General features: G+C 51.8%; 1 protein-coding gene across 1 annotated transcript in view; it reads right to left on the reverse strand.

The window, feature by feature from the left end:
- Positions 1–25,849, reverse strand: part of Syt17 (synaptotagmin 17) — a 60,099-nt gene continuing 34,250 nt past the window's right edge. The window contains exons 6-8 of the mRNA XM_077106072.1: positions 25,588–25,708; positions 23,986–24,141; positions 1–991 (exon numbers count right to left, since the gene is read on the reverse strand). Coding sequence (XP_076962187.1) covers positions 795–991; positions 23,986–24,141; positions 25,588–25,708 — 474 coding nt within the window. The 3' untranslated portion in view covers positions 1–794. The remainder of the gene's footprint in view (positions 992–23,985; positions 24,142–25,587; positions 25,709–25,849) is intronic.

Raw genomic sequence — 25,849 nt, forward strand, 5'->3', positions numbered from 1 at the left:
CAGACAGAGGACACGAGGACTGGGCGAAATCTCACAAGGTGCAGGAGGTGGACAGAAGGGCATGCTCAGGGCGGGGGTCCTGGCCGGTACCTGCTCTCCAGGACACGCGGGCCCAGAAGTGTTCAGCGGAGGGGCACATGCACACAGACGGACACGCACAGGCCCCCGGGGGTCAGTCCCCGGGGGTCAGCTGACACAAGGACAGGTTCAGTTCAGCCAGGAGAGGGTTCTCACGCTCGGGAGAGTTCCGCGTGTGTGTGGCTATTTGGTTTCTCCAAATAGTCTAATCTCTATGTGACAGTCACTAAGGAGGAGACGATACTTACACCTTTGGAGAGAGGTATTGGGTTTGGAGAGCCCCAGGGAACAGCCGCCCGTCCAGGGGTGGGTTTCAGGATGGGGAGGATCAAGGCTCCCCCCTGCTGGCCAAACTCTCGCTCAACTTAAGTCTTGGAGACTGGCTCACTCAGGAGGCCCTTTCTCCCCTCGGGGTACAAAGTGCATTTGGGGACAAGGGCATCAGCAGGAGCAGCGCTGACATTAAGTCCCACGGCCCACTCAGTGCTCGAGATGTCTCGGGGCTTCTAGAAAGTTCTCAGGCCTCCCTCAGTGAGGGCGGCCCTTGTGTGGTCAATAGTCGCTTCCTCTCGGTTCTGAGAGGTCGTAGGTGAGCGTGTGTGTGTGTCTGTGCGGAGGGGTGTGTGCGGGCGTGGATGGAATAGGGAGGTGACACGTTTTTTCTGTCTTTTTTTTTTTTTTTTTAAAGCAATTGAAAGCCGTAGCCCCTCCAGCCCTCAGGTCACCTCCAGGGAGGCAGGGGACACGCGGTCACACTCTGCCCGTGACCTCAGGCTGTGCCACTGCTCCACGGCCGTGCGGTGGGTGTTGAGCATCCGTCGCCAGTGGTTGGACTCGGAGGGCCCCGAGGAGTACTGGCCGATGACAATCCTCCCGATGAAGTCGTTGCTGCTCTTCATGTTGTGGCCGAACACTAGGGAGCAGGAGGGGAGCAAAGGGGGGACGGGACAGAGAGCAGGGACAAGACAGAGACCGTTAGCCGACACACGGCGCCTCTGCAAAGGGGCTCGCTGCTCTGGGGACGGGGTCTGTTTCTTTCATGGAGAGAGTTTCCCCCGATTCCCTCCCCTCCTCTTCCTGTGAGTCTCTCTGCCAAAGCCACCTGGGGTCTCCTGCTGTCCCTGACCATGAAGGCCTGTTCCCACCGCCCAGTCTTTCCCCGGCTCCCCTTTCAGCCAGATAGCTGCCATACCTGTCACTATGCATGTAGGGTCCCCTGCCTCGCCATGCTGCCTCAGAGCAGTGGATGGTTCTAGAAGCTGTTCCCGTGAGCTGCTGCAGTCCAGCTGAGTGGGCACCCCTGAGCTGCCCAGTGGTGGCCCTGTTGGCACTGTGGGCTGGATAACCTTTTGCTGTGCAATGTCAGAAACGCAGCAGCATCTCTGGGGTCTAGCAACTAGATGCTAAGAGCAGCCCTCACCTCAAGCTGGGACAACCCCAAAAGTCTCCCGAAGGCGGGGAGACGTTCATCCCCATGAGAACCACCGGGGTTAAGCTCTGGGGTGAAACTCAGCTCTGTCCTTTGACAGAGCCCTGTGACTCTGAGGCGAGGAAGGTGATCTCTCTGAACCTCAGATTCTTCTTCGGTGCAAGAGGATCCTTAGTAGGACGTCATCTCACAGGTCGATGTGGGGTTTCAAGGAAATCGTGTGTGGAAAGCCCCCAGCTCCCATCACCGAGTCCCTAGCAAGTGGTTTCATAGCAAGTGCTCGATAACGACTGCCCGGCCATTGGGTCCTGAATTTCTGTCGCAGGAATAAGGCAGGTTTGCTGGAGAGAAGCGGCTGGGGCAACTTCTGCCACCTGGGTGAGGCCCGTCTCCTTGGAAGGCTTCTTTGCAAATTCCCAGCACAAGCTTCATTTATGTCTTTTAAGCCCTAATGAGATGGTTAGCTTGATTTATCTTCCCGGCCAAGTTCTGGCTAATTCTTTACGTGCATGTGGGCAGCTGAAGCATAGCAGCCTGCTAATGGGGGAGCAGGCTGTGTCGCTTATAAATGAAGGGCCGCAGAGGGGGAAAGATCACACACTCACCCAGCGTGAGCCGAGCCAAGGCAGGCTGGATCCCAGGAGGGAGGCCGATTATCAGATAAAACAGCTAAAATATGCAGCCCCAAACAGAGCTTGAACACTAACGAGCCCGTTCTCCCCCGTGGGGCTCATGCCAAGCATTTCAAATGATAAAAATGGGGGGGGGGGAAGAGGAGTGGAAAAATAAAGACAAGACCCTCCCGCCCCCATCCGATGTCTAATAACCAAGAAGACCTAATGACCTAGGATCAGTCAAACACAAAGCCACGTCCCTGCAGGGGTCCTGTGCCCGTCAGCTCTGTGGGGGAAAAATGGGCCACGTATATTTTTTGTACATTTGGTAATGTGCCCAGTACGCACAGGTGGACTTCATTTACATGAAAATCCCTTACAAAAGAAGGGAAATGTCAGGAATAGAATCTTTGTTTAATAAAGGATTAAGACTCTTTGATGCTCTTGAAAAACAATTTTTAAAAACAGGGAGCACTCAGGACTTCTCCTAACCATGCTTATTGGGGAATACAGGTTGGAGGTCACCAAACAAGAATGGGTTCCAGACTCCCCTTCCCTGAGGGCATCAGATCTAACAGGAAACAATTATGAGACTGTTTTAGGCTCCATTTGTTTTTCTCTTCCAGGGGCAAAACATTCTCTCCTTCTCCCTCTGTTCAAAGCTTGAGGATATCAATGAATAACACACCTAGTAAATGGGTATGGGTTTTATATCCTTGGGAGAGGACTTTGATTTTTTTTTTTTTTTAATTCAGGGGCACTCGCCCACTGAGCCCCATCCCCAGCCCTATTCTGTATTTTATTTAGAGACAGGGTCTCACTGAGTTGCTTAGCAGCTTGCTGAGGCTGGCTTTGAACTCGCCATCCTCCTGCCTCAGCCTCCCAAGCCGCTGGGATGACAGGCATGCACCACCACGCCTGGCAGGAAAGGGGCTTTAAGAAAGGAAATCTTAAGGACTCTCATGTGCTCTTGCTGGAAGAGCCAGTTGGTTCGACTTTTGGGATGTCTGTTCAAAATAAAAGCGTCCTAACTTGAGTCCCAACACATTCCTTTATAGGACTATTATCCCACAGAATTTTCTGCACAAATGCACATACAAGTATACTTTACACAGACGGGTTTGGCAAAGTTGAGTCTCCAAGCTGGATCCGGTCCACCACCTGTTTTTGTAAATAAAGTTTTATTGGAACACTGCCAAACCCATTTGCTCATGTATTTTTTTTTTTTTTTTTACATAATGTCGCTTTTCGGCTTCAGAGCAGGAATGATGTCATTCTGTTCAGGGTGCTGTCAAAAAAATGCCAAAAACTGAGTGGCTTATAAACAACAGAAAATTCATTTCTCCCCCATGGCTCGGGAGGCTGAGGCAGGAGGATTGTGAGTTCAAAGCCAGCCTCAGCAACTTGGCAAGGGCCTAGGCAACTGAGTGGCAGAGCACTTGCCTGGCATGTGTGAGCACTGGGTTCGATTCTTAGCACCGCAGATAAATAAGTGAATAAAATAAAGGTCCATTAACAACTAAAAAAAAATTTAAAAAAAAGGGGGGGGGTGTTATTGAGGATGTGGCTCTTTACCAGTGTAAAGCACCCCTGGATTCATTCCTTGGTACCAAAAAAAAAAAAAAATAATAATAATAATAATAATAAAGAAAGGAAGGGAGGAAGGGAGGAAGGGAAGGAAGAGAGAAAGAAAGAAAATTTATTTCTTATAGTTCCGGAGGCTGAGAAGATCAGGGAGCTGGCGAATTTGGTCTCTGGTGAGGGCCCTTTTCCTCATGGATGATGTCTTCCCACCACTTTCTAATATGGTAGAAGGGACAAGCCAGCTCCCTGGTGTCTTTTGTAAGGACACTGGTTCCTTTTGGGGGCGTGGATCTCAGGACCTAATGGCCACCCCCAGGCCTGGCTCTTGACACCACACTGGGGACTGCGATCCAACACGAACTGGACTCACGTCTGAATTTCGTCTGAATCCTTTTGCTATCATCAACTGTCACCATGAACACAATGGCTTTGCTCTGTTCTGCGAGTCCCTCTAGTGAAGACCTTGTAGATTGTAGACCCCTCGCGCATCAAATGTCCCCAACTGGTTTGCCCCCCTTTCTTTTTTGAGGGGAGGGGGTGAGGGCACCAGGAATTGAACCCAGGGGCTCTTAACCCCTGAGCCACATCCACAGCCCTTTTTATTTTATTATATTTTGGGACAGGGTCTCACTAAGTTACTTCTAAGAGGCTGGCTTTGAACTCACGATCCTTCCTTTTTTAAAAAAATAGATTTTATTTATTTATTTATTCAATCATTTATTTGTTAGTCTATACGCGGTGCTGAGATTCGAACCCAGGGCCTCACACATGCTAGGCAAGTGTTCGACCCCTGAGCCACAATCCCAGCCCTCACGATCCTTTCTTATCTCATCTCCCCACTCCCCTAGTGCTACTTCCTGGGTCAAGTTATCATCTGAGAATCCACTTTGGGGGGTGCCTACACTGACCCTGAGGGGCGCTGGGAATCTCATGTAATAATAGCATGGAAATCCACATCACGGTTAAAAATGAGACATACCCAAGTACATGAGATGGAAAAGTCTCTAAGACGTTGCTGGGAGACAAAAGTGGGTTGCAAAACTGTACATATAAATACAACCTCTCTTTGTTAAAGCGGAGGTTTACAGGTGAAGAAAACTCTGTATAGAAGAGCGTCAGTTCACCCAGCGGTGGACAGCAACTTTCTCTAGAGCGAAATCGCTATGACTTCTGAATTACATAAGTATGTACAGTTTGAACTTCTTATCACCAGTACATATTCTGGAAAGAAAACAAAGAAAAAAAAAATAAGTGGCTCTTAGAGAATTCACATCTAAATCGCCAGAAGGGAAGAAAACGAAAAGGAAGTCTAATAGCCTACGCGTCTTATCCCAATTTGCAAAGTAACTTGGCTGGTGAATCACTTGGCTCTAGGGAGGCGAGGTGGGCGCGCTGGAGGGACGCAGCCCTCCCCAGGGGAGGGCAGCGCTGTCCTGGCCACCTGAGTTGACTGGCAGGCGTCAGCCTTTGCAGATCACTTGGTAGAGTGAGGGCACCCGGAACATTTTTGAAAAAAAAAAAAAAATCAAAATTTAAAATGCAAATTTATAAGCTGAAGCTGATGTAGAACTAATGACTTCTATAATAAAAGTCTCTTGGGAGAATACCAAGATTCGCCCTCCCTGGCTGGAGTGTGTTGCTGGAGAGAACAGACTATTAAGATTTGACATCTAGAATCCAAAACAAGGATGAGAGGCAATGAGACAGAGACCCCTGCCCCTTCCATTAATGGCTAAGGAAACCGAGTCAAATGGCTAGCAGCGTTTGAAGCAACCAACATGCAAAAGAAGCCAATTCCTGATAACTAGGTCCCTAAATTTCCTCTCTTTAGAAATACTCATTACTACTATTTTTGTTCTAAGCACCCCCCTACCCCATTTCTCCTACTCACTGTTACTGGGGCCATATTGGAAGGTAGACATGAATGTATTACTGGACAATGGATTGACTCCCAGTGCCCCCTGGTCATCAGGAACCCATTTCCCAACAACCTGAACAACCCAGATTATGGCAGAAAAATAAAAACCAACCCTCCACCCCAAACATCCAATAGAACAGATGACACACAGCCGGTGCACAAGATTCACAGAGAGGGATTCTCAGGCTTCTCTAAGAACCTATTTACCGTATTTTACAGCAAAATCATCGCAGATTTGAAATGAGTTTTTAACTTAAGAGTTAATGACAGGTCTGTCTACCTCTGTGGTGCCAATCACCATAGCCATCCAGGTCAGGGGACCACTGGATCCCAAGGGCAGGCTCTGGAGGAGCCCGAGAAGCAACACTGGTTTACTAAGTACCTACTACGTGTCAAGCACGTTCCATGGATCAATGCATGGAATCTACACCACGCCCCTCTGAAGCAGGTCTCTCATTCTCAGCACTATGCACATTTTGGGTCGATTCACTCTGTGCTATGATGGGCGGTCCTGAACATGGTCAGTGGCACTTCTGGCCACTGGATGCCAAGTGCCAGTAACCCGTGCCAGTACACTCAGCCCTGCACTGTAACAAGCAAGAGTCTCTCCTGACAATGCCAATCCTGCTGGGAACCACCTCTCCAAGGCAGCTGCTCTCGCTGGCCCCGTTTACAGCCGGGAAGACTGAGGTCCAGACAGGTGAAGGCAGACCACCCACGGCTCCAGACAAAATCCCGGTGCCCTGAATGAGTCAGGGGCAAGTTGGGGCTCTCGCATGTTGATATTTGCAGTAAAAATGAGTTTGTTCTTCTCCGTGGGAGCTAAACTCTTTTGGTGGCTAATTTCATTTGCCAAGGCAGACGGCTCTGGAAGGGAAGCTGGATGACTTGGAATGTGGGTGTGATAAACACTGCAAATTAAAAGAAAAGAAAAAAAAATCTCAATTCCACCAACGGGAGCAGATGCGACAGGTCTTCGTCTTGCAAGCTGGGTTCGCAAGGTAACAGTGGGCTCTCCTCTGGGCCCCGGGCTCTGGCTGCCCTTTCGGGCAACTCTTGAGCCTGACAGCACAGGGTAGGGACACCTGCAGATTGTGGCCGGAACCCCAACACCTCAACACTGCACCCTGCGATCCAGTGGTGGGTGCCGGGAAAATTGCTCCTGGATTTCCGGAAAAAAAAAGTTGTGCTAAGCCGGCAAGACCCACCCTGGTCTGCTTCCCAGGCCTTCCTTAAAAGGGCCCCCCCACTTCTCAGGGTGCGTAGAGCTGCCTGCTAAAGGACACCTGCAGAGCCTCGCCTGCCTCCTCCCTTCCCGCAGGCGCATCCCGACACAGTGACCCCCGTTCCCTTTGCAACTTCTGCAAAACTCCCCAAAACTACAGCACTCCTCCCTCTTCTTCTTCTTTCTGGAACGTAAAAGCTCCTTTCGGATTTTTCTTCCAAACAAGGTAGATCTTCGCCGTTTATACCACCAGTTTCTCCGTTTATACCACCAGTTGCCGGATGCAGGTCTCCAGTCCCGACCTTCACTCTGACTTTGGTTGTTGTTCTAAGAGGTTTCGTCCATGACTTCAGGGTGATGTTTTCTGAGCTTTCTTGGCTCATTTTATAATTCTTGGCAGCTGCTCGGACAGAACTTTCTCCATGTTTTTCCTTCCGACAGAAACTGACAATTTAGATAACCACGTCATGATAATTAAAAATCAACCACACCGAATCCTGAGCTCTTTGTCCTGGGCACTGAGCAAAGCACTTTATGGACATTTATAAAATTTAATCCGCGTTGCAACCTGAGTAGGGGAGGTACTGTTTACACCCCTATTTTGCAGATGGGAAATTTGAGGCTCAGAGGTGAAGAGAGTCCAGAGTCGCCCAGCCACCACGTGGTCCAGTAGGAATTGAAACTCTAAGCTTCATTTCTCTCTTTCTTATCTCAGAAAGAAAATCTCACCCATTCCCCACTTTCCCTGAACCTCCCATGTGACAAGGACAAGATCAGAAAAAAAAGATACACAGAGGAAAAAAATACACCATTTAGAATAGAGCTACATCCCATAGAACCTTTCTAATATACTGAAAACGTCAGGTTAAAACAAGCACTTAATACCCAGCGCCTACCAGACACCACAGCCCAGCCTAGCTGGCCTCCCAGAGGCTTAGGACGCTCACATTGGCCTACAGCCCGGCAAAACCATCTCACAGAAGTCAGTTTGATAAGGAAGCATTGGACATCTCATGTCACTTGTTGGATATTTCATGTAACTGCACTTCAAAACAGAATGGCTGGCCAGGTACGGTAGCACATGCCTGTCATCCCAGAGGCTCGGGAGGCTGAGGCAGGAGGATCGCAAGTTCAAATCCAGCCTCAGCAAAAGCAAGGCTCTAAGCAACTCAGTGAGACCCTGTCTCTAAAAAAATACTAAATAGGGCTGGGGGTGTGGCTCAGTGGTCGAGTGCCCCTGAGTTCAATCCCTGGTACTCAACAAAACAAATCACTCTCCCCCCAAAAAAATCCCCAGAATGGCCATTTGAATTTCCTTTCACATCATCGTAAACTCGAAGGATTGTTAAGTCCAACTGCTGTCAACTGGGGATCTTCTGAGTGTGTGCGCATGAGTGTTTGAAAAGGAGTCAGGTCCCCAACCCAGCAATGCGAGGTGAGGGGTGCCAGGGTCAGAATGGCCTTGGAAAATCCCATGATGATTCCTCTCAAGGGCCCACACTGGGGACCTTGTCCCCATGTCTCTAGGGACCAGCACATTTGTCTCCAGCATCTGAAGGGTGGCTGCTTTTTGGCCCGGCAGCAGGAGAAACAAACTGTCAAAGGTGCCCAGGAATGACGGGTGGAAAACCAACACAACAGCGTCTAACAGTGACACAGTGCCAACCGCGGGCCAGCCCTGCCGTGTGGACTGCCAATAAAATGTTCAGCCCCCACGACAGTCCTGGGCGGTAAGTGCTACTATTATCCCCATTCCTTGTGCCTGGAGGGCACACACTGGCATGGGGGCCGCTTTCCCTGGGTTGGGCCGGAAGAGCACGGGGCAGGCCCTGGAAACAGGGGTGGGCTGTTTGGGTGGGGAGATCCGGGAGCTCTGGGTGCCCAGGTGACCAGAAAGCAAGATGTGGCTCCCTGGAGCCCTGGGCTCCTCCCTCTGTGGACTCCCCGCCTTGGGACCCCTCATCCCATTGGAAGCACGAGTCCCGAGGTTGGAGCCCCACTTCCCGAGCCCTGCAGGCAATGCTGAGTTGTTGGATTCTTTCATACAGTTGGGACGGATTTTGCCTCTCAATCTGGCCCTGTCTGGAGATATCTATCACCCTGTTTTCAGTGGAGAGGGGTTATCAGTGACATCCAGTAGGTCCAGCCCCAGGGTGCTGCTCAGCGTTCTACAAGGTACAGGACAGTCCCCTGGCACCCAAGAATCGTCCAGCCCCAAGCCCCTGGGTGGAAACCCTCTGCCTTAGGGAAATGCATGAAAGATGAGATGCGTTTTCATTAACACCAAATCCCCCCTCGCCTCAGCCCCTCAAGGAAAGCCGCTGATATCCAGGAAGCTATGCAGACCGAGAGAGAAGGAGCCCAGGTCTGAGGAGGGAGCAATGAGAGGAGGCTTCAGACCAAATCAGGGGAGAGGAGGCGGAGGGAGGCCTCTGAGGAATGGCCCAGGAGCCCTCCTGAACCGGATGGGACTGAGGAATGACGAGGAGCTCTTCCGCCTTCTTTAGGGGCTGAAGTCAAGATGGAAAGTCCTTTCCGACTCCTTTGGGGCTGCCGGGCCACTTCTCTATTCCTCGGTGGAGACTGAGCCCCGCGGCTCCTGCGTTCGTCAGGACGACATATGGTCGAAGAATGGCGTTCGGCTCTGGGTGTGAATCACACCATCGTGGGGGGAAGCATTTAAAGGTGCGACTGTAAAGCCATGTGCTTGTTTTTACATGAACAGCCACAATTTAAACATCCGAATGGGGACCGTCTTTGCACATTTGTTTCAGATCTGCTGGCACGGTGGCACCGGGGGACTGTTCCCTGCAAATGTCTCCAGAGCTAGTTACAAGATACCTGTTGAAGCTGGGGGTGGGGGGTGTGATAATGAATCATCTCTCCTCAGTGCCTGGCTTTACCACCCCCCCGAAGCCGGCTCCAGAGGTCCTGTTGGTTGGTTTAGGAATGGGGGACTTGTGCCAGGTGTTTTAAAAATGCTCCCAGGTGCAGCCACACCAGTTAGATGCAAGAGCAGGACTGTCAGCTGACCTGATGGCCTAGCCTTGTTCTTTCTACAAACAAGGAACCTGACATCTGCTCTTTCGTTGGATTAAACTTCTCTGACTGCTATGGTGCAGATCTTGTCCCTGTGGGGTGGAGCCCTAACAGTGACAGAAAATGCTGCCTGTGACGGGTGGGGACTTTTAACACTGCAACCCCACCCAGCAGAGGACCAGGGACCTCTACATAGGCGCTCACCCTCTTCCCAATCAGAGAAGGCAATTCTCCCCTGGGTGGAGGGGATAAAGGATCAAGGGTGCTGAGGTGCTACTTTAGGCCACAGTGGACACACTTTTTCCATCAAAGGACAGATACCAAGTATCTGAGGCCCTGGGAGCACCCAAGGTCTCTGTTGCAAGTTCTCAAATTGGCTGTTGTAGCAGAAGGCAGCTACAGACAGTATGTCTACGAACAGGTGTGGCTAGGTTTCAATAAAACTTTATTTATACAACAGGGAGTGGGCCCGATTTGGCCTATAAGCTGTAGCTTGGTATAGGTTCTCAAAGTGGGCTCCCAGACCTGCAGCATCAGCAGCACCCAGGGACCTGTTAGAAATGCAAATTCTCAGGCCTACCCAGACCTGCTCAATCGGATACTGTGGGGAGGAGATTCCGCAATCTGCTCCAGCCAACCTCTGACATTGATTCGTAACTCAAGCATACACTATAGTCACGGGGGAGTTTTTTAAACTGTTATGGTGGAGAAAGGGATATCCATGGCCCACTGGGGTGATCTCCGGAGGTGGTACTCAGGCGTCAGTATTTTTTAAAAAGTTCTCCTGGGTTGGCCCTAGCATACAGCCAGATTTCAGATCTCCTGGTCTAAGGTAAGGCCCCTCATGCAAACATTTAGATGGGGAATAGAACCCCCTTAAAAATACCCAAAGAAAACAGCCTTATTTCTGATTAAGGGTGGGGACATTCCTGAGCTCCATCTGTGGACTCACTTAGCTTTCCAAGACCCAAACCATTACAAAACACGTCACTCACTTCCAAGGATGAAAGATTCTGCCACAGTTACTTAGGCTTTCTTTTAATGTGGGGCATACTCTGGGGTAGTTTCAAAGAGACTCGTTCTGAATAACAGTAACATTGCTTAAAGAACAGTAGCAGTCCTCTGACCCCTGTGCCCTGTGTACACAGATCTTGTCTCACCCTCAAGGCCACCTGCCAGGGTTTGAATGGTCTCCCATTTTTCAGATAAGGAGACTGAGGCTCAGGGTGTAAGTGCAATGAGCAGAACTGTTCAAAAGTGACCCCTGAAGCTCAGGAAGGACTGTTGGACCATGGTCTGTCTAGGACCAGTGCCCCTGGCCTCTGGGGTGGGTGGGGGGCTTCCTCCACTGGAGAAAGATGAGCACAATCCCCTGTGGTCTCTGGTTTCTGGCATCCCACCCAGGCTGGAGGTGACCCACCAACAGGCTTCCTGCCCATAAAGTGGCGGCAGGACAGACACAAAGTCCTGCAGTGCCTGGCCGGGTCGCAGCTCTCGAGGGATGGCAGGTGAAAGTCAAGACTCTGCCTTTCTTGCCAAGACCTGTCCTTGGTCATTATTCCTTATTCCCAAGTGGAGTCTACTCCTTAACCTATGGTGGGTCACTGCGGCGTCTATCCTGAAGCCTGGTGCAAGGCGAGGTGTCAGATCCTAGTGAGAGGTGGAGGCGAGGCTGGGACCCAGCCATGGCCTGGTGGTAAAGCTGGGGTGTGAACTTGGGTCCTGATGACTTCATGTCCTAAGTCCCTGCTCCCAACCTGGCTGCTTGGCCCACGCAGCAGCATCCCCAACGACTCCTTGATAGAAATGATGCTGCTGTTGACGGGCACATTCTGGTGTGTTTGAAAATCACTCTACTTTTAGGATGGATACCGACACCTTGGCCGGGATGTTCTGTGTGTGCTTTGTTGGAATGAACAGCCTGGCATAGTCACAAACCAAAACACGACCCCAAGAGCAGGAGTGCTAGGTGCTAGGTGTTAGGAATACATGTCACCACTATGTTGGGTGGAAGGGGAGGCATGATCCCATTTACAGAGAGATTGAAAAGAGGTGCCCGGGTGTTGGGTGAGAAAACTCAGGACAGTTATCCCAGGGGGAGGAGTGGCCATGGAAAGGGGATCGGAGGGGATTTCTGGGAATGTTCTGCTTCTTAATCTGGTGAAAATTTATGCATAATTTTTTTTTTTTTATTGCAAATGGACAATGGCTATCAAAACGGAAAGATACATAGACCTGCCACAACCCAGGGACTTAAAAATCCACTGCTGGGATTTTAGCTCCAGGACCATTTGGACACACTGGGCAAGAAATATGTGCCAGGAGGTTCAATCCAACAGTGTCTACACACACACACACACACACACACACACACACCAGAATCCACCTGCTATTCAGCAAAGGGACTGATGACATAAATTGTTCCTCGTCTCATTGACTTAGTGGAATATGATATAGTATGTGAAAAATGCATTTTTTAGAATAGGACTAAAGAGCTGCCAGTGCTCCCCTGCCCACGCGGCCCCTTCAAGTCACTACGTGCACATGACAAGCACCCGTAAGCCACCGGGCTGGGGCGGGCGGAGGCCTGAGTTTGAAAACCCCCGTCCACCTTCCCGTCTGCAGAGCACGCTGTCTCTGCTCGCACCCGTCTTCACGGCTGGAGACGGGGAAGCCGACTGAAAGATCCGCCTGGAAGGGACCTCGGACACTCTACCCTTCATCTGTCCCACTGAGGCTGCTGAAGAGGGCCCACTGGGAACGCAGGGAGGTGACAGGACCATGTGGAGGGTACAGGAACCCCAGACAGGTGCAGGACAGGGGCCAGCAGGCTCCGTGCCCAACCCGACCTGCCCTTCTCAGTTCCCCAGGACGTCATGGCCCCCCACGCTCCAGGAGACCAAAGAATCCCACCATTCGACCTCGGGGTGCCTCGGCCTGGGTGCCCATGACCTTTGTGCTGCTCCTCCTCTGCAGTGGGGGGGCGGCTGGGCACTGGGGGGCATGCAGCAGCACAGCTGGCCTCTCCCCACTAGATCCCGGGAGGAGGCCAAGTTGTGCAGCTAAGGGCCTCCAGGCACTGCCGAGACCCCCTGGGGCACCATGCCATCCCCGTGGAGAACCTGGGTCTAACTGCTTTCATAAATCAGCAGGTGCCTGGGGCTTGCCGGGCACGAGGTGGCCCAGGTGACGGCCAGCCTGGGATCTGGAGACATGGGAGTCCCTCAGTGTTGACCTGGGGACACACTCAGTGGTGAACGGTGCACAGGGAGACGGCACAGCAAGCTTGCTAAGGGCAAGGTCCGCTCCGTGTGGTCCCCAGCGACTGCTCGCCAGGCGCCATGGACTCAAGGTAGGACGTCATTTCCCAGCAGCCCCTGCAGTGACGGACACGACTCCCAGGCCTGGCCTCAAACATCTTCCAGTGCAACCCTCACTGCTCTCCCTCTCCCTGACCATCATCAGCTGGAGGCAAAGCCCTCCAGGGCCTCAGAAGAGAGCGGAGCCAAGGAATGGAAGGAGCCTGGTTGGCTGAATCCCGGCAAGGGGTGTCACCTGAGAAGGGGGCCGCCACAGACTACCCAGGAAGCAACAGGCATCTGTGGTGCCCTGCCGCAGTCTGGCTGGGCGCAGATCACGAGCCACTCAAGCAGGAACAAACTTTATTTCCGAACTCCACCAGCACACTCCCCGGAACTCCCCCCAACGCCACCCACGCGGCTCCTCCAGGAACACACCACACACCAACCGGAACTCCCACCCCCGGAACTTCCCCCACCAACGCGGACTCTTCAGGAATCCCCGCGAGAGCTCAACCGGAACTCAACGGGAACTCCACTGAGAACTCAAAAGTCATCATCTGAATGGCTCGCTAGCGGCACCTCTCAACCACTACTTCTGGCAAAAATGCCACGTGTCATCCCGACTCGGCTGTGGCCCTCAACAGTGCCCAGCCACCAAACCTCTGTGGCCTTCCCTTGACTAACCCTCTCTCAGTTCCCAGCCGTCCTTCGAGCCCCCTCGGCTAGTTTCTTCCCCTGTAAAATGGGGAGGAATCCTGGGTTTGAGTCCTGCCTTCAGGACCTTGGACAAGGCCCGCCCAGCTGGCTGCCGGGATTTCTCCTGTGCAAAATGGTAACAAAGCGCCTTCATTGTTACAGTGTTGCCATGAGGGTGGTGTGTGGGGGGAGGCCAGGGGACCTACTTGGTGGGTCATTGGTGCTCCCACAGGGCTTGGAGCTTACGATTTGTGGGGACAAAGAGCTACCGACGAACTCCTTGCCTCCAAGTCAGGCCTTTCCCGCGACCCTGCCGGGCTTCCTTCTCCAAGCCACACTGGACGACTTAGGAAAGCAATCCTGGCATATGTTATATGTCCTGGTCCCCTCATTACCAAAGAGGCCACCAAGAGGCCAAGGGTGACCTTGAACCAAGACAGAAGACAAACCCACCCTCCAATTCACCCACCAGCTGCCTTCGCAGCCCCAATAGGTCGAGCAGAACGGGACCCCACAGCAGAACATGGATGTCCACTTTGGTCACCAAGTCAGAAGACACTGTCCTGGTCATGGGCCTGTTCTGTAACCCGGGATCTTAAAACGGGTGACCAACAGTTAGGCGCCGAAGCCTGTACCCTGGAAGTGGGGCGCACCTGCTCAGGAAGGCGGAGGGAAGCTGTGCTCTCTCACCGGCCGCCGGCTCTGCTGACTCTGCCCACCTGCCTGCTTAGTCGAGCCCTCGCTTCAAGCTCGCTCTAATTATGATTTCCAGCTTATTATGATAAGCCAACCGCATTCTGTGCTGCTCTAATAAGGGGGAGGCAGAAACCCAGAGAAGTTTTCATAATGACTTATAAACTGGAAAAGAGAGAAAATTACACCCACGGAGCATCTGCTATGTGCTAAGTCCCTGCATGCATGTCATCTTACCCCGTCCTTCACAGAGCCAGGAGCCACATCTGTTCCCCAGTGCCTAACAGCCTTGGGCATACAGTAGGTGTCTGATAAACTCGTACCACCACCCCCCTTACCATGGCCCTGACCTAAGGCTCTGGCCTCATTGCACAGTTTACTCTCTTCTTCAACTACCTACTGGCCAGTCTGACCTTCTTCCTCTTCTTTCACCAAAACTAGCCTATTCTGCCCCAGGGCCTTTGCACTTTCCGTTTCCTCTACTTAGATGTTCTTTCCCCTTATTTTTCCATAGCTGGCCCTTTCTCAGCTCATGTTATGCAATTTAAAGTCATTCTCCAGGCCCTCTCTGATGCCTTACTCTAGGATTAGTAAGGTGGTTATCAACTGTCTTACTCCAACCCGAATGCCAGCGCCAGGAAAGGATGTATTATTTCTATCTTTCTGCTCTTGTTTCAATAACAAATGCAGCTCTTCAGGGTCAAAGGGCTGCCCACGTGTTTGAGGGAGTAGAACCTGGAGCTGGGTGCCCAGATTCTGGTCCAGATGACCTGGGTTTGAATCCTGCCTTCAGGAACTGGGACAAGGCACTCCGGAGGCTCTCATTGCCCAGTCTCTTCACCCACAAAATGGTAACAAACATGGTCTCAGCGTTGCCATGAGGACGCGATGAGCTATTTCGTGCCCGACACTTGGAGCGGTGCCTGGCTCCGTAGGAAGCACTAGATGCGAGTTTGCTATTATTATGGTCAAATATGGCACGAACAACCCTGAGAGAGATTTTATTCGCGTCTGATAGATGAAGAATAGAGTTAAAGGCATGAAAAGGTCTTGTTCAAAATGAGGCAGCTGCTAAGCTCTGGGAATCCAGCTTTCTGATTTCTAAGCCAAAGCCAGTTTCGCTAGAGCAAAAGGTTTCCTTGAAATGTCAGCTCACGCTGCGGCTGGCACCCTGCAGGCCCTGCGCTTGGAAAGGTCAAGCTGCTGACGACAGCGCTGGCTGGGTGGCTGAAGTCAGGACCAGGTGACGGCCGGGGACGTCTAGAAACATGCTCCGGGTGTCTGACGTCATCCCCCACACCAGCCTTACCCGGGCGCTGGCCGAGCCCGAGCTGTCGCTTGCCCACAGCGAGGAAGCCTGGCCTCTGCTGGCTTCCTGCCCACCCAGCCCAGCTGGGGCCCTGCAGGGACACGTGTGGCTGGATAAATCCTCTGCTCCTCCGTCCCCCACACCCCACAGGGACACGTCTGGAATAAGGCTCCATCCAAAGGCATCAAGTCATTCAACAGCCATTTCTTTGAGTGGGACACAAACCCCCAGGGGCCCTGGCAGCTGGCCTGGTCTTCAGAGGCTGCCTCTGGCTCCCAGAAGATCCACCAAGTCTCCCGCCTGGGCCAACTTGGGCAGCCTCAAGGAGAAGCTGAGAGGCAGGTGCCACCAGGGCTCAGGGCTCTGCCAGGAGAGCCCCCAGGGTGACAGGTTTGCACTTCCATCTGCTGACTGCTGGCAGGAGTAATGGCCTCTGCCCACTTGTAGGATCGACGCCCCTAATCCACGGAGCCCTCAGATACACCAAGCGCGGGGCTGAGAAGAGCACACACATCCTTCCTTGTTGTCCCCTCTACAGCCTGCAGGGCGGGAGCCAGGATCTAGACAGGAAGCCCAGACTGGGCCCAGCTCAGTGGCTTGGCCCAGGGAATGCCCCCCGCCCCCGCCTCCGTCTACCCCACCCACACGTTCCACCGACTCCACCTCCAAAATCACAGTCCACTCAGCTGCTTCTCCAAACCCCTTCTGCCACCTGCCTGGTCCAAGTCACCAGGAAAACCTCTCTCCTGGCCCAACGCAGTCGCTTTCCGGAAGAACCCTTCTTCCACCTTCCTCCCTTGTTCTCTTGCAAGCCCCGGCTAACCGCTGGGGTGATGCTTTTCAAACAACATCAAGATCCTGTCCCTGGCCAAACCGCTACAAAGGCTCCTCAGTGAACTGAGGGAAAACCCACAAAACTCTTTTCCCTCAGGATCTGCTGGACCTGCCCCTGCTAATTCTGCAAACTCACGTGGTCTCCCTGCTCTGGCCATTTGGGGGTCCCCTGGGAGAAACAGAGAGAGGGTCTCCTTGCTGTTCAAAATGGGTTCCTCCGGGTCTTGCTGTCAGAAGTTCAGGGGCCACTCCCGACCTACAGGGCCAGTATCTGCCTCTTAACAAGATCCCCAGGGGATGCTCACGCACGTCACCCGCAGCGTAGAGGTTCAGAGAGGGGAGCTCAGGAACCAACGAGTGTTAGTTGACCACTCAACCACTGGTCAGCTGAGTGACTTTGGTAAGTCACCAGTTTGATAAATTCCTGCATAGTGAGGAACTCTCCTTGCCCCAAGAGAGGTCTGGCCTCTGTCCTGGGCTCCTGAGAGTGACCTCTCACCCCTGGAGTGTCCTGCCTCAGAGGAGAGTCTGAGTGCTTGGGGGCTTTGGTGGCAGGTCATCCTGACAATGTGACATATGATGGGACTCTAGGGCCACACGGCATTAGTTCTAAGTCCAGAGAATCTGATGACTAAAGATATTATCAGACCTCCGGAAGGGGGGCTGGAGGTGGAAGGAAAGACACTTGGACAGAGTGTGACTGGACCACGTAAAGTGCCAGACACCACGACTCGGTGAGCTGTGCTCTGTATGGTCACACGGGGTGGCCAGGAGGAGGTGACAGTAATAACTCCACCAGGGGCGGATGACTGGGAGCTGGGAGGTTAGCCACCTCCTGGACCTGCCCTCCTCCCTCGGCTGATGGAGACGGTCCTACGGACCCCCTGAACTTGAGCCTGTGGCTCGTACCTGAAATGAGGAAAAGTCTTGTGGGCACTGCTGTCTCCGACTCTGCGGGGACTGAACCCATCGCATTTTCCCTCTCTGAGCTTCAGTTTCTCCAACTGAAAAATGCCCATAACACAGATTGTCCCTTATGTGTTTGCTAAACGAGGATAATGAGGGCACAGGAGGTTTACGGTGGACATAAGTACTACTGTTGCCACTGTTTGGATAAGAAAATGAAGATCAGAGAGGTAAAGCAATGTCTTCATAGACACACAGAAGCCACGTCTGGCCGATGGTGGCCACAGTGCCATACAGTGTCCCCAGGGGTTGCTAATGCCTTCTGGGAAGGGAAGAACTGTGGTGGTGTGGCTGAGATGGGGCCCCAGCAACCTGGTAAGGAAGCCGCCTGAGTTCCTCCAGAGTAAGTTGCCCTCGTCCACTTCTGTTCTCTTCTCTCCTTCCAAGATTCACATGGTGAAAGTTAGACCTTGGATCTCTCTTCCTGGGTTCCAGTTTTCTTTTCTCTGTGGCCCAAGCTGCATAATTTCTCTCGATCTCTCTTCCAGCTCACTCTCTTTTTCTTCTATCGTCATCATTCTGTCATTTGGCCCACCCAGTGAGTATTTTATTTCAGTTATTGTGCTTCTTCCGTTATAAAATTTCCAATTGGGGAAAAAAAATTCCATTTGGTCTTAAAAAAAAACAAAACTAAACTACTACTGTGTGCTGAAATTCCCTATTTACTATTGTTCTCAAGAGGGTTTGCCGTACCTTTTGGAGCATGGTTATCACAGCTGCTTTAAAGTCTGACTGTTCCCATATCTAGGCCACCTTGCAGTTGGTATCTGTCCATCCTAATTTCTCTAAAAATTTGTCAGATTTCTTCAGTTCCTCATAAATCAGATCATTTCAAATTATATCCTCGTCATTTTGAACATTATGAGACTTCAGTGTCTGGTTTAAATCCTGCAGCATGCATCGATGTGACAGCAGCTGACCAGGATAGGTCCTGACCACAGGTTCTCATCTGCCGTCTGCGGACTGTGACTGCAGTGTCAACTCTGTTTGCCAAGCCTAGGCAGTGCTGCTCACGTCGGCCCCTCTGAGGTGTCCCCTAGGGCCCAGTTTAGGACCTGGGTTAGGGACTACCCTGTAGCTCAGTTCTGAAAGCCCACGTGACACCACCTGGGGTGAGACCAGCTTGTGAGCAGCTAGAAGTCCATGCACAAGTTCGTGGCCCCTTCTCAATCTCCCCGCTTTGTGATCGTCCCCACACTCTGGCTCCCAGGGGTGCACCTCCATGGCCTCTGGTTAGAGATCATGGCCTTTAGTCTTCCTCCACTCACTGCCCGGGACCAGGTCTGCAGCTCAGCGGCAAGGCCAGCTCTTGCTGTGACCTGTCTCCCATCTGCCAATCCCAGGGAACAGCAGGAAGCACAAACTGGCCTGGTCCTGCGGCCGGGTTGGCACAGATCTAGCATCCGTCCCTGGCGGCTGGACACGGCACCAGCTGGCAGCTTTGGGGTCCTGGCGATTAGGTGAGGGAGACGCTGGAGAGGCGCGCCCAGGCAGCTGGGCCGAGCTGTCCACCACCCGGGTGCCAGCATTTCGACTCTCTCACGCTGCGATGATTAAAACGGCAGACAGGATTTTCCAAGCGTCCACTTCTGGACTGGATGGGCCCATATGCTGATCCGTCTCTGATGCCCATAAGAGGCACGATTTGCTATACTTGATACAGGAGGAAGCTGGCCCTCAGAAAGGTGGCGTCACTTGCTTGAGGTCACCTAGCTGGTTGACAGGGGGATCCAAACCCAGGTCTGCGCAATTCCAGGGGCCGTCCCTCTGGGTAGGGTCCATCTATTCCCAGCAGCATCAGGAGCATCCCGCCTGCTGGTTATGGAGCACTAACTAGGTACAGGGCGCGACCTAAAGCTTATGCTATGAAGGACTGAGGCTGGACGCTCATGACAGAGGAAGAACTTGGGGCTCCCCAAAGGGGTATCAATTACCCAATGTCAAGGGCTTGCCAGGTGGGAGGCGAAATCTGAACCAAATCGTAAGCCGCTGCGATCCACATGATGATGGGCCTGCAACCCTCTCTCGAGGAGGCAGAGCTGGGCTGGTGCCCACGGGGTCAGGGCATAAGGGCAGAGTGGGGAAGACTGCTGGGAGCCTGCAGAGAGGAGGTGGGGCAGCTGGGCTGAGGCAGGGCCAGGGCTCTGAGTGGACATCTGTGTCTTAGAACAAGCCCACGGCCTCCATCTCAGAAAGGCTGGGCCCTCTCAGACAGGATATCCTGTCTCCTCTGCTGGGTATCCTGAGCTTCTCCAGGGTCCTGCTTTTCAAACGTGTCCTCTGGTGCCCACTGGACCGGGGTCAGCCCTGCCTTCCAGGCCTCTCAGCTGTTCCTGCCGCGTCTCCCCACCCATCTCATTGCCCGAGCAGATTCAATTAACCAATTTGATGCTCCAGCTGCAGAAAGCCAAGTAATTATGGAAAACAGACCAGGTGCCTTGGAACTTGCTCTCACAGTGGGGCCTGGGAGGCCTCCAAACAGCAAGCTGGGAGGGAGGCAGAGCCGTTCTAGGCCAAGGCTGGCCAGCCCAGCCTGCATAAGAGAGCTATCTGGCCAGCTCTGACAAATACAGATGCTCCCCAAAAAGCAAAACAAAAGCAGAGGCCCAGGCTGGTTCTGTTACTATGGGCTAGGGCTTGGTCATCAGGAATTTTTAAAAGTCTTTGTCCCATTTTCTGTGGCTATAACAAAATACCTGAGGCTGGGGAATTTATTAAGAAGAAAGGTTCATTTGGCTCCTACCTGGGGTTTTTTGGTCTTCCCAAACTGAAACTGTGTATCCAATAAGCAATAACTCCCTATGCCTCCCCTCCCATCCCCTAAGGACCTTCATTCTATTCTCTATGATTGTGACTACTCTGCATACTTCAAATAGATGAAATCATGCACTGTGAGTCCTTTAATGACCACCCATCTTCAATGTTTTTCCATATTGAGGCAGGTGACGGATTTTCCTTCTTTTTTAAGGCTGAGTAATATTCCACTGGATGGACAGACCACAGTTTCTTTATCCATTCATTCCTGCTTAGATACTTGGGTATTTTGCACCGTTTAGTTATTGTGAATAATGCTGCTGTGAACATTGGTGTACAAATATCTGTCTGTGCTTTGAATTCCTTTGCACATATACTTAGACACAGAATCGCTACATCATATGACAATTCCATTTCTAATATTTTGAAGTATCGCCATTCAGTTTCTTTTTTTCCTCCTTCTCCTTCCTTCCCTTCCTCCCTTTCTTCCTTCCATAGCGGCCCAAAGACCTCCGGGGCCAGCTCCACTTTCCTTGGGTTCAGTAAAACCTTCCTGCATTTCCCAGAAGAACTCTGCACCACATGTTGCTATCTCAGGAGTCAAAAAGTAATGACTCCCCTTTCTTTTCTTTCTGTCTCCCTTAAAAAACAAAAAACAAAACAACCCTCAGTTGCAGAAATCACCTAATTGAAAGCTGCAGGAGAAGAACCCTCCTCCTCCTCCACCTTCAGAAAGCCCAGCCCAGCAGCTAATTGCGGGTTTGTATTGGGGATTCTCGGCAAATGCTTAAATTGCAGATCAACCTGACTTTTGTGATGAAGTGTTTGGAAACACACAAGGGGCCTGGGTTTGAGATCCTCAGCCTGGAGGTGACAGCGCCGCTTTCTCTGCTGACAAATAAAGCAAGTTAGAATCTTGTGATTCAGGAGAGCGGCAGCTTTGCCTGGATTTCTACAGGCTGCACCCCCCATTTCCTCTACTATCCCAGCCAGTGGCCTGTATATAAAATGCCAGCCAGCCGTGATTCCTACTCACACGGTGGCTCTGAACCCTGACTGAACATCAGAAATATCTGGGTGCCTTAAAAATACATTTACACATGTCGGGCATGGTGGCGCACACCTGTCATCCCAGCAGCTCGGGAGGCTGAGGCAGGAGGATGGCGAGTTCAAAGCCGGCCTCGGCAACTTAGTGAGGCCCTGAGCAACTCAGTGAGACTCTGTCCCTCAGGAGGCTGAGGCAGGAGGATGGCAAAGCCAGCCTCAGCAACTTAGTGAGGCCCTGTTTCAAAATAAAATATAAAAAAGGACCGGGATGCGGCTCAGTGGTTAAGCGCCGCTGAGTTCAATCTCCAGTCCCCCACAGAAAAGTTGTGAGAGGGCTCACTCTGTGCTAGGGACAGCGGCCTGCACCGTGTGTGTGCTGATCTTGTGGATCTACCTAGTGATCCTTAGAGGGGTCCTTGTTATTCCCGTTTCACAGATGAGAAAAACCTAAGCACTCAGACTGGCTGAGGGCCACCAAGGTGACTGAGTGGCAAAGTGGGACCCCGGCTGGATCTCCAGGCTGTGCACTCAACCCCTGTCCTTCTGGTCCTTGGGCCTTGTACACCTTTCTGTCATGTCACTCAATGTAACAAGCATGTGCTGCTCTTGTCGTACAATTTTAGGTGAAATATGGAAGTGTCGGGGCTCCCAGGGTCCTCTGAGGCCCCCTCTTCGTCCAAGCAGGCCACGGGAAGTCTTTATCCCAGTCCAGGTTGGGAATAGATATTCACATTTGGTTCAACCTTGGCCTACGCGCCTGCCCCTCAGGGACTGGACAGTCACTGATCTGTCCGGGCCTGACACCTTGGAGGGGGCGGCCCTGGCCTGTAACAGCAGCTGTCCCAGGCTGCCCCAGTGAGGATCCTGAGGTCTGCACAGGGCAGGCAGCCCTCCATGAGACGCAGACTCCAGGCCACAGGCCCTGAGATGGTCCAAAACCAACAGGCCTGTGGGGGGTCTCCAAGAATGGACACGTGCAGCACGGGAAGGGCGACCAGCTTGTGCAGAGGGAGCCTTGCACGAGGGTTCTTCAGCCCTGAGCTCGTGGGAGACCCGGGCCAAGGATTCTAGACTAGATCTGAGCAGAGAGCTTCCATGTGCCCCAGAGCAGCACTCCTGAAGGGGTGACGCTGGGTCCCCAGTGCCAGCCCTACCGGGTGCTGGAGGAAACGCAGACCTTTGACCTGTCGAGCTGGCAAGACCAGAGCTTGAGGGCTTGGGTGGGCTGCGTCGCCTGAGTCACTAGGCCTGTGACCTGAGGACGATGATAGTGACTGACCCACAGGGCGGGTCATGGTGAATGTCAGCCATGACATAGGGACGTACCTACTGTGATAAGGACACCCGGAATGACACCGTGACTTTCACTGACTCCGATCCCACGTGTGCGCGGCTTCTGAGACAGCTCCCGCTGACCCCTACCTCACACCGTTTATACCCTTGTGAAATCCCTTCCTCCTGAACGTGGGCTGGACCCAGTGAGTCGCTCCAATGAATAGACCCAGGCAAGAGTGATGGTATGTCACTTCCAGTATCAGATGACAAAAGATTCCCCCTTTCCCTCTGTTTCTCCTTCACGTTTTTCCACCACAATGGAAGCCGTCTGCCATGCCGTGAGCTCCCTCAATGGAGCAGTCCACGCAGTAAGGAATCGAGGAAGATCACCGGCTAACCACTGGGAAGGGACCGAGTCCCCCAGTCCAACAACCTAAAGGGAACTGAGTCCTGCCAACAACTACGACAGAGTGCTTGAGCGCAGACCCTCACGATGAATCCAACCACACATATGATCATGGTGCACCAATAAATAAATAAACAAATAACAACAATAAAAAAGAAAACAGAGCTTCCCTGGTTGGGCCTTCAGGTGAGCCTGCAGCCCCGGCCAACTCCCTGACTGCCGCCTTGTCAGAGACGCTCACTCAGAGCCACTCAGCAAGACTCTGCCTATGCTCCCGAGCACAGGAACTGTGATTGTTGATGTAGGCTACAGTGTGACCACTGCACCCTGGAAACAAGACTAAATCACCCTTCTTATATGTCCCCCTATTAGACTAAGGAACTTGAATCATCATCATCATCATCATCGTCATCAAAGATTCCACACAGTGAGCACTTATTATGTGCCAGGGACTGTTCTGTAGTCATTAGATACTGATTCATCACAAGAATCTTACAATACAAGGCACCATTACTGTCCCCAGTGAGAAAACGGAAGCTCAGAAGCGTTCAGTAACCCGTCAAAGATCTGAGTTATCATGTGGCAGTTCCGGAAAATCTAGCTCCAGAGTCAGATTCGTAACAGAGAACAATTTTGTTACACGGCTCCACGGTCTTGCCCAAGTTCACAGACGGTCAGTGGATTCAAACTCAGCTGGCTGAACACCCGACATGACGTTCCTAAACACAACTCGCTCCAGATGCCTTTCGACTCCGGGACAGGAAGGGGTTGAACGGGCCTCACCTGGGCTTCCTCGAGGTCCAGGAGGCTACCTACCTGTGAACACGAGGCTGGCATTTTCCAGTTCTTCTTGGGGAACCTTGAAGCTAAAGGACTCATTGTAGAAAGGATCAATGGTGCCTCTTAAGAAGGATGTCTTCTTGGTTTTCACGAGCTTGAGTCCGTGCACCAGCTGGATTTTCACAAATGGGTCTGAGATTTGGACACAGCACCAGAGAATGTTGAAGACCATGGAAACGAATCCGCTTACCCCTCCACCAGGCCCACCCCCTCCACCAGTCCAGACCTCTCTTTCATTGATTAATCTCCCGCCCATCCATCTCTTCTATCATCCACGCACCAGTTCCCCGTCCATTCCTTATCTGCTCATCCTTGTCCTTCTTCCTCAGGGATCGAATATTTACCAGCCTCCCGCAGGTTTCAGTCACGGGGCTCATTTTAAGGTAAGAAAAATGAGGACTCAACAGAACAAATGATTGGCTCAAGATGGGACCAGCAGAGGTAAAACCAGACTCAGAGGTTAACCTGGATCTTTGTCTGCTGACAAATTTATCGTGTGAGCTCACAGCCCATCCACAGAAGAAAAGAGATTAACGAGTTATGAATATCATCCTTCCATCATTTTATAGTTTAGAAAAGGGGACTCATGTACATCAACTAATTTAACATTTATCTAAGATCTCAATGCAATGAGATGAATACTGTTATTATGCCAGTTTTTGAGATGGAGACATTGAGGCATTTAGAGAGGTTAAATAACTTCCCCAAAGACCATATCATCTGTAAGCGGCGGAACCGCGATTTGGTTCCAGGAAGTTTGACTCCTGAACCTTTTTACTCATTCATCACACCGTCTCTCTCCCACTGGGATGACTCTGAAAGTCTCCAAACCTCACACCATTCCTTCCACTAGTTCCCTTGAAACCCCCTGTTTCACAAGGTGTCTTTTGAGCATGCCATGTGTCTTCTAGACTCGGTTGTCACCTTATTGCAAAAATAATTTGTTTATAGCATTTAGAGAAAACAATATTTCCACCACTGAACTTAAGCGGTGCCAGGGACCGTGGCTATTTTCACAATAATACCTTTTGCTGTCATGGGAGAAGCTACATACAAATGTCCCAGACCCTGTTCCAGTTCATTAAAAGTCATGTTTGAGTTGGTTTTGCTATAGACACTTAACACGTAGTCCTTTCAATTAACACATATGCCCTTCTAGGCTGGGGTGTATAAAGATTTATGCTACACATGGAGTGAGCTGGGGGTGGAAAAAGAAACTACCAGGCTGTGCCCACCATGCTGGTGGATCGGAATACAAAGTCCTTACACACTACCGCCACCTAGAGCACGGTGTCTCTATTGCAGGCACAGTTTTGTGAAGGCGAGCAACCTCCTGGGGGCTTCCGTGTGTTCAAAGAAAATCTAAATTTTTCAGGAGTGATCACACCTGGTCACAGTCCACTTCCCAGTTCAACCAGGGCTCCCAAGATGGTATCAAATACCTGCTTCATCCTAAGAGATGTTTGATCTCCCAAGGCCTTATCAAGAGAACACAGGATGCAGAAAAATCAGGTTCCCCCAAACAAACACAGATGTCCCCTTAAAGAATTTGGGGGGTGTGTGTAATTCTGAGTGTACCTGAGCCCTGGCTCACATCGGTCTGAAGAAGCTGCTTGGCTCGAATGATGTCCACATTCAGTCTCCCGGCACTCGGGAGGTAGTTCAGAGACAGGAGCAGCTCCCCCAGCTCCACTTCATTCTGCAGAGAAAGAAAGTGGTGTGAAAGTCGCTTTTTTTTTCTTTTCCTCTCTCATTCCTTTTGCACCCACCATGCAAGAGACGGATTCCAGCAGCTTCTAAATGAGTAGCTGTGGGTGGATCCGTTGACAGTGGGTGCCTG

This window comes from Callospermophilus lateralis, chromosome 19 (assembly GCF_048772815.1).
Source record: "Callospermophilus lateralis isolate mCalLat2 chromosome 19, mCalLat2.hap1, whole genome shotgun sequence".
In the NCBI taxonomy this organism is placed as follows: Eukaryota; Metazoa; Chordata; class Mammalia; order Rodentia; family Sciuridae; genus Callospermophilus; species Callospermophilus lateralis.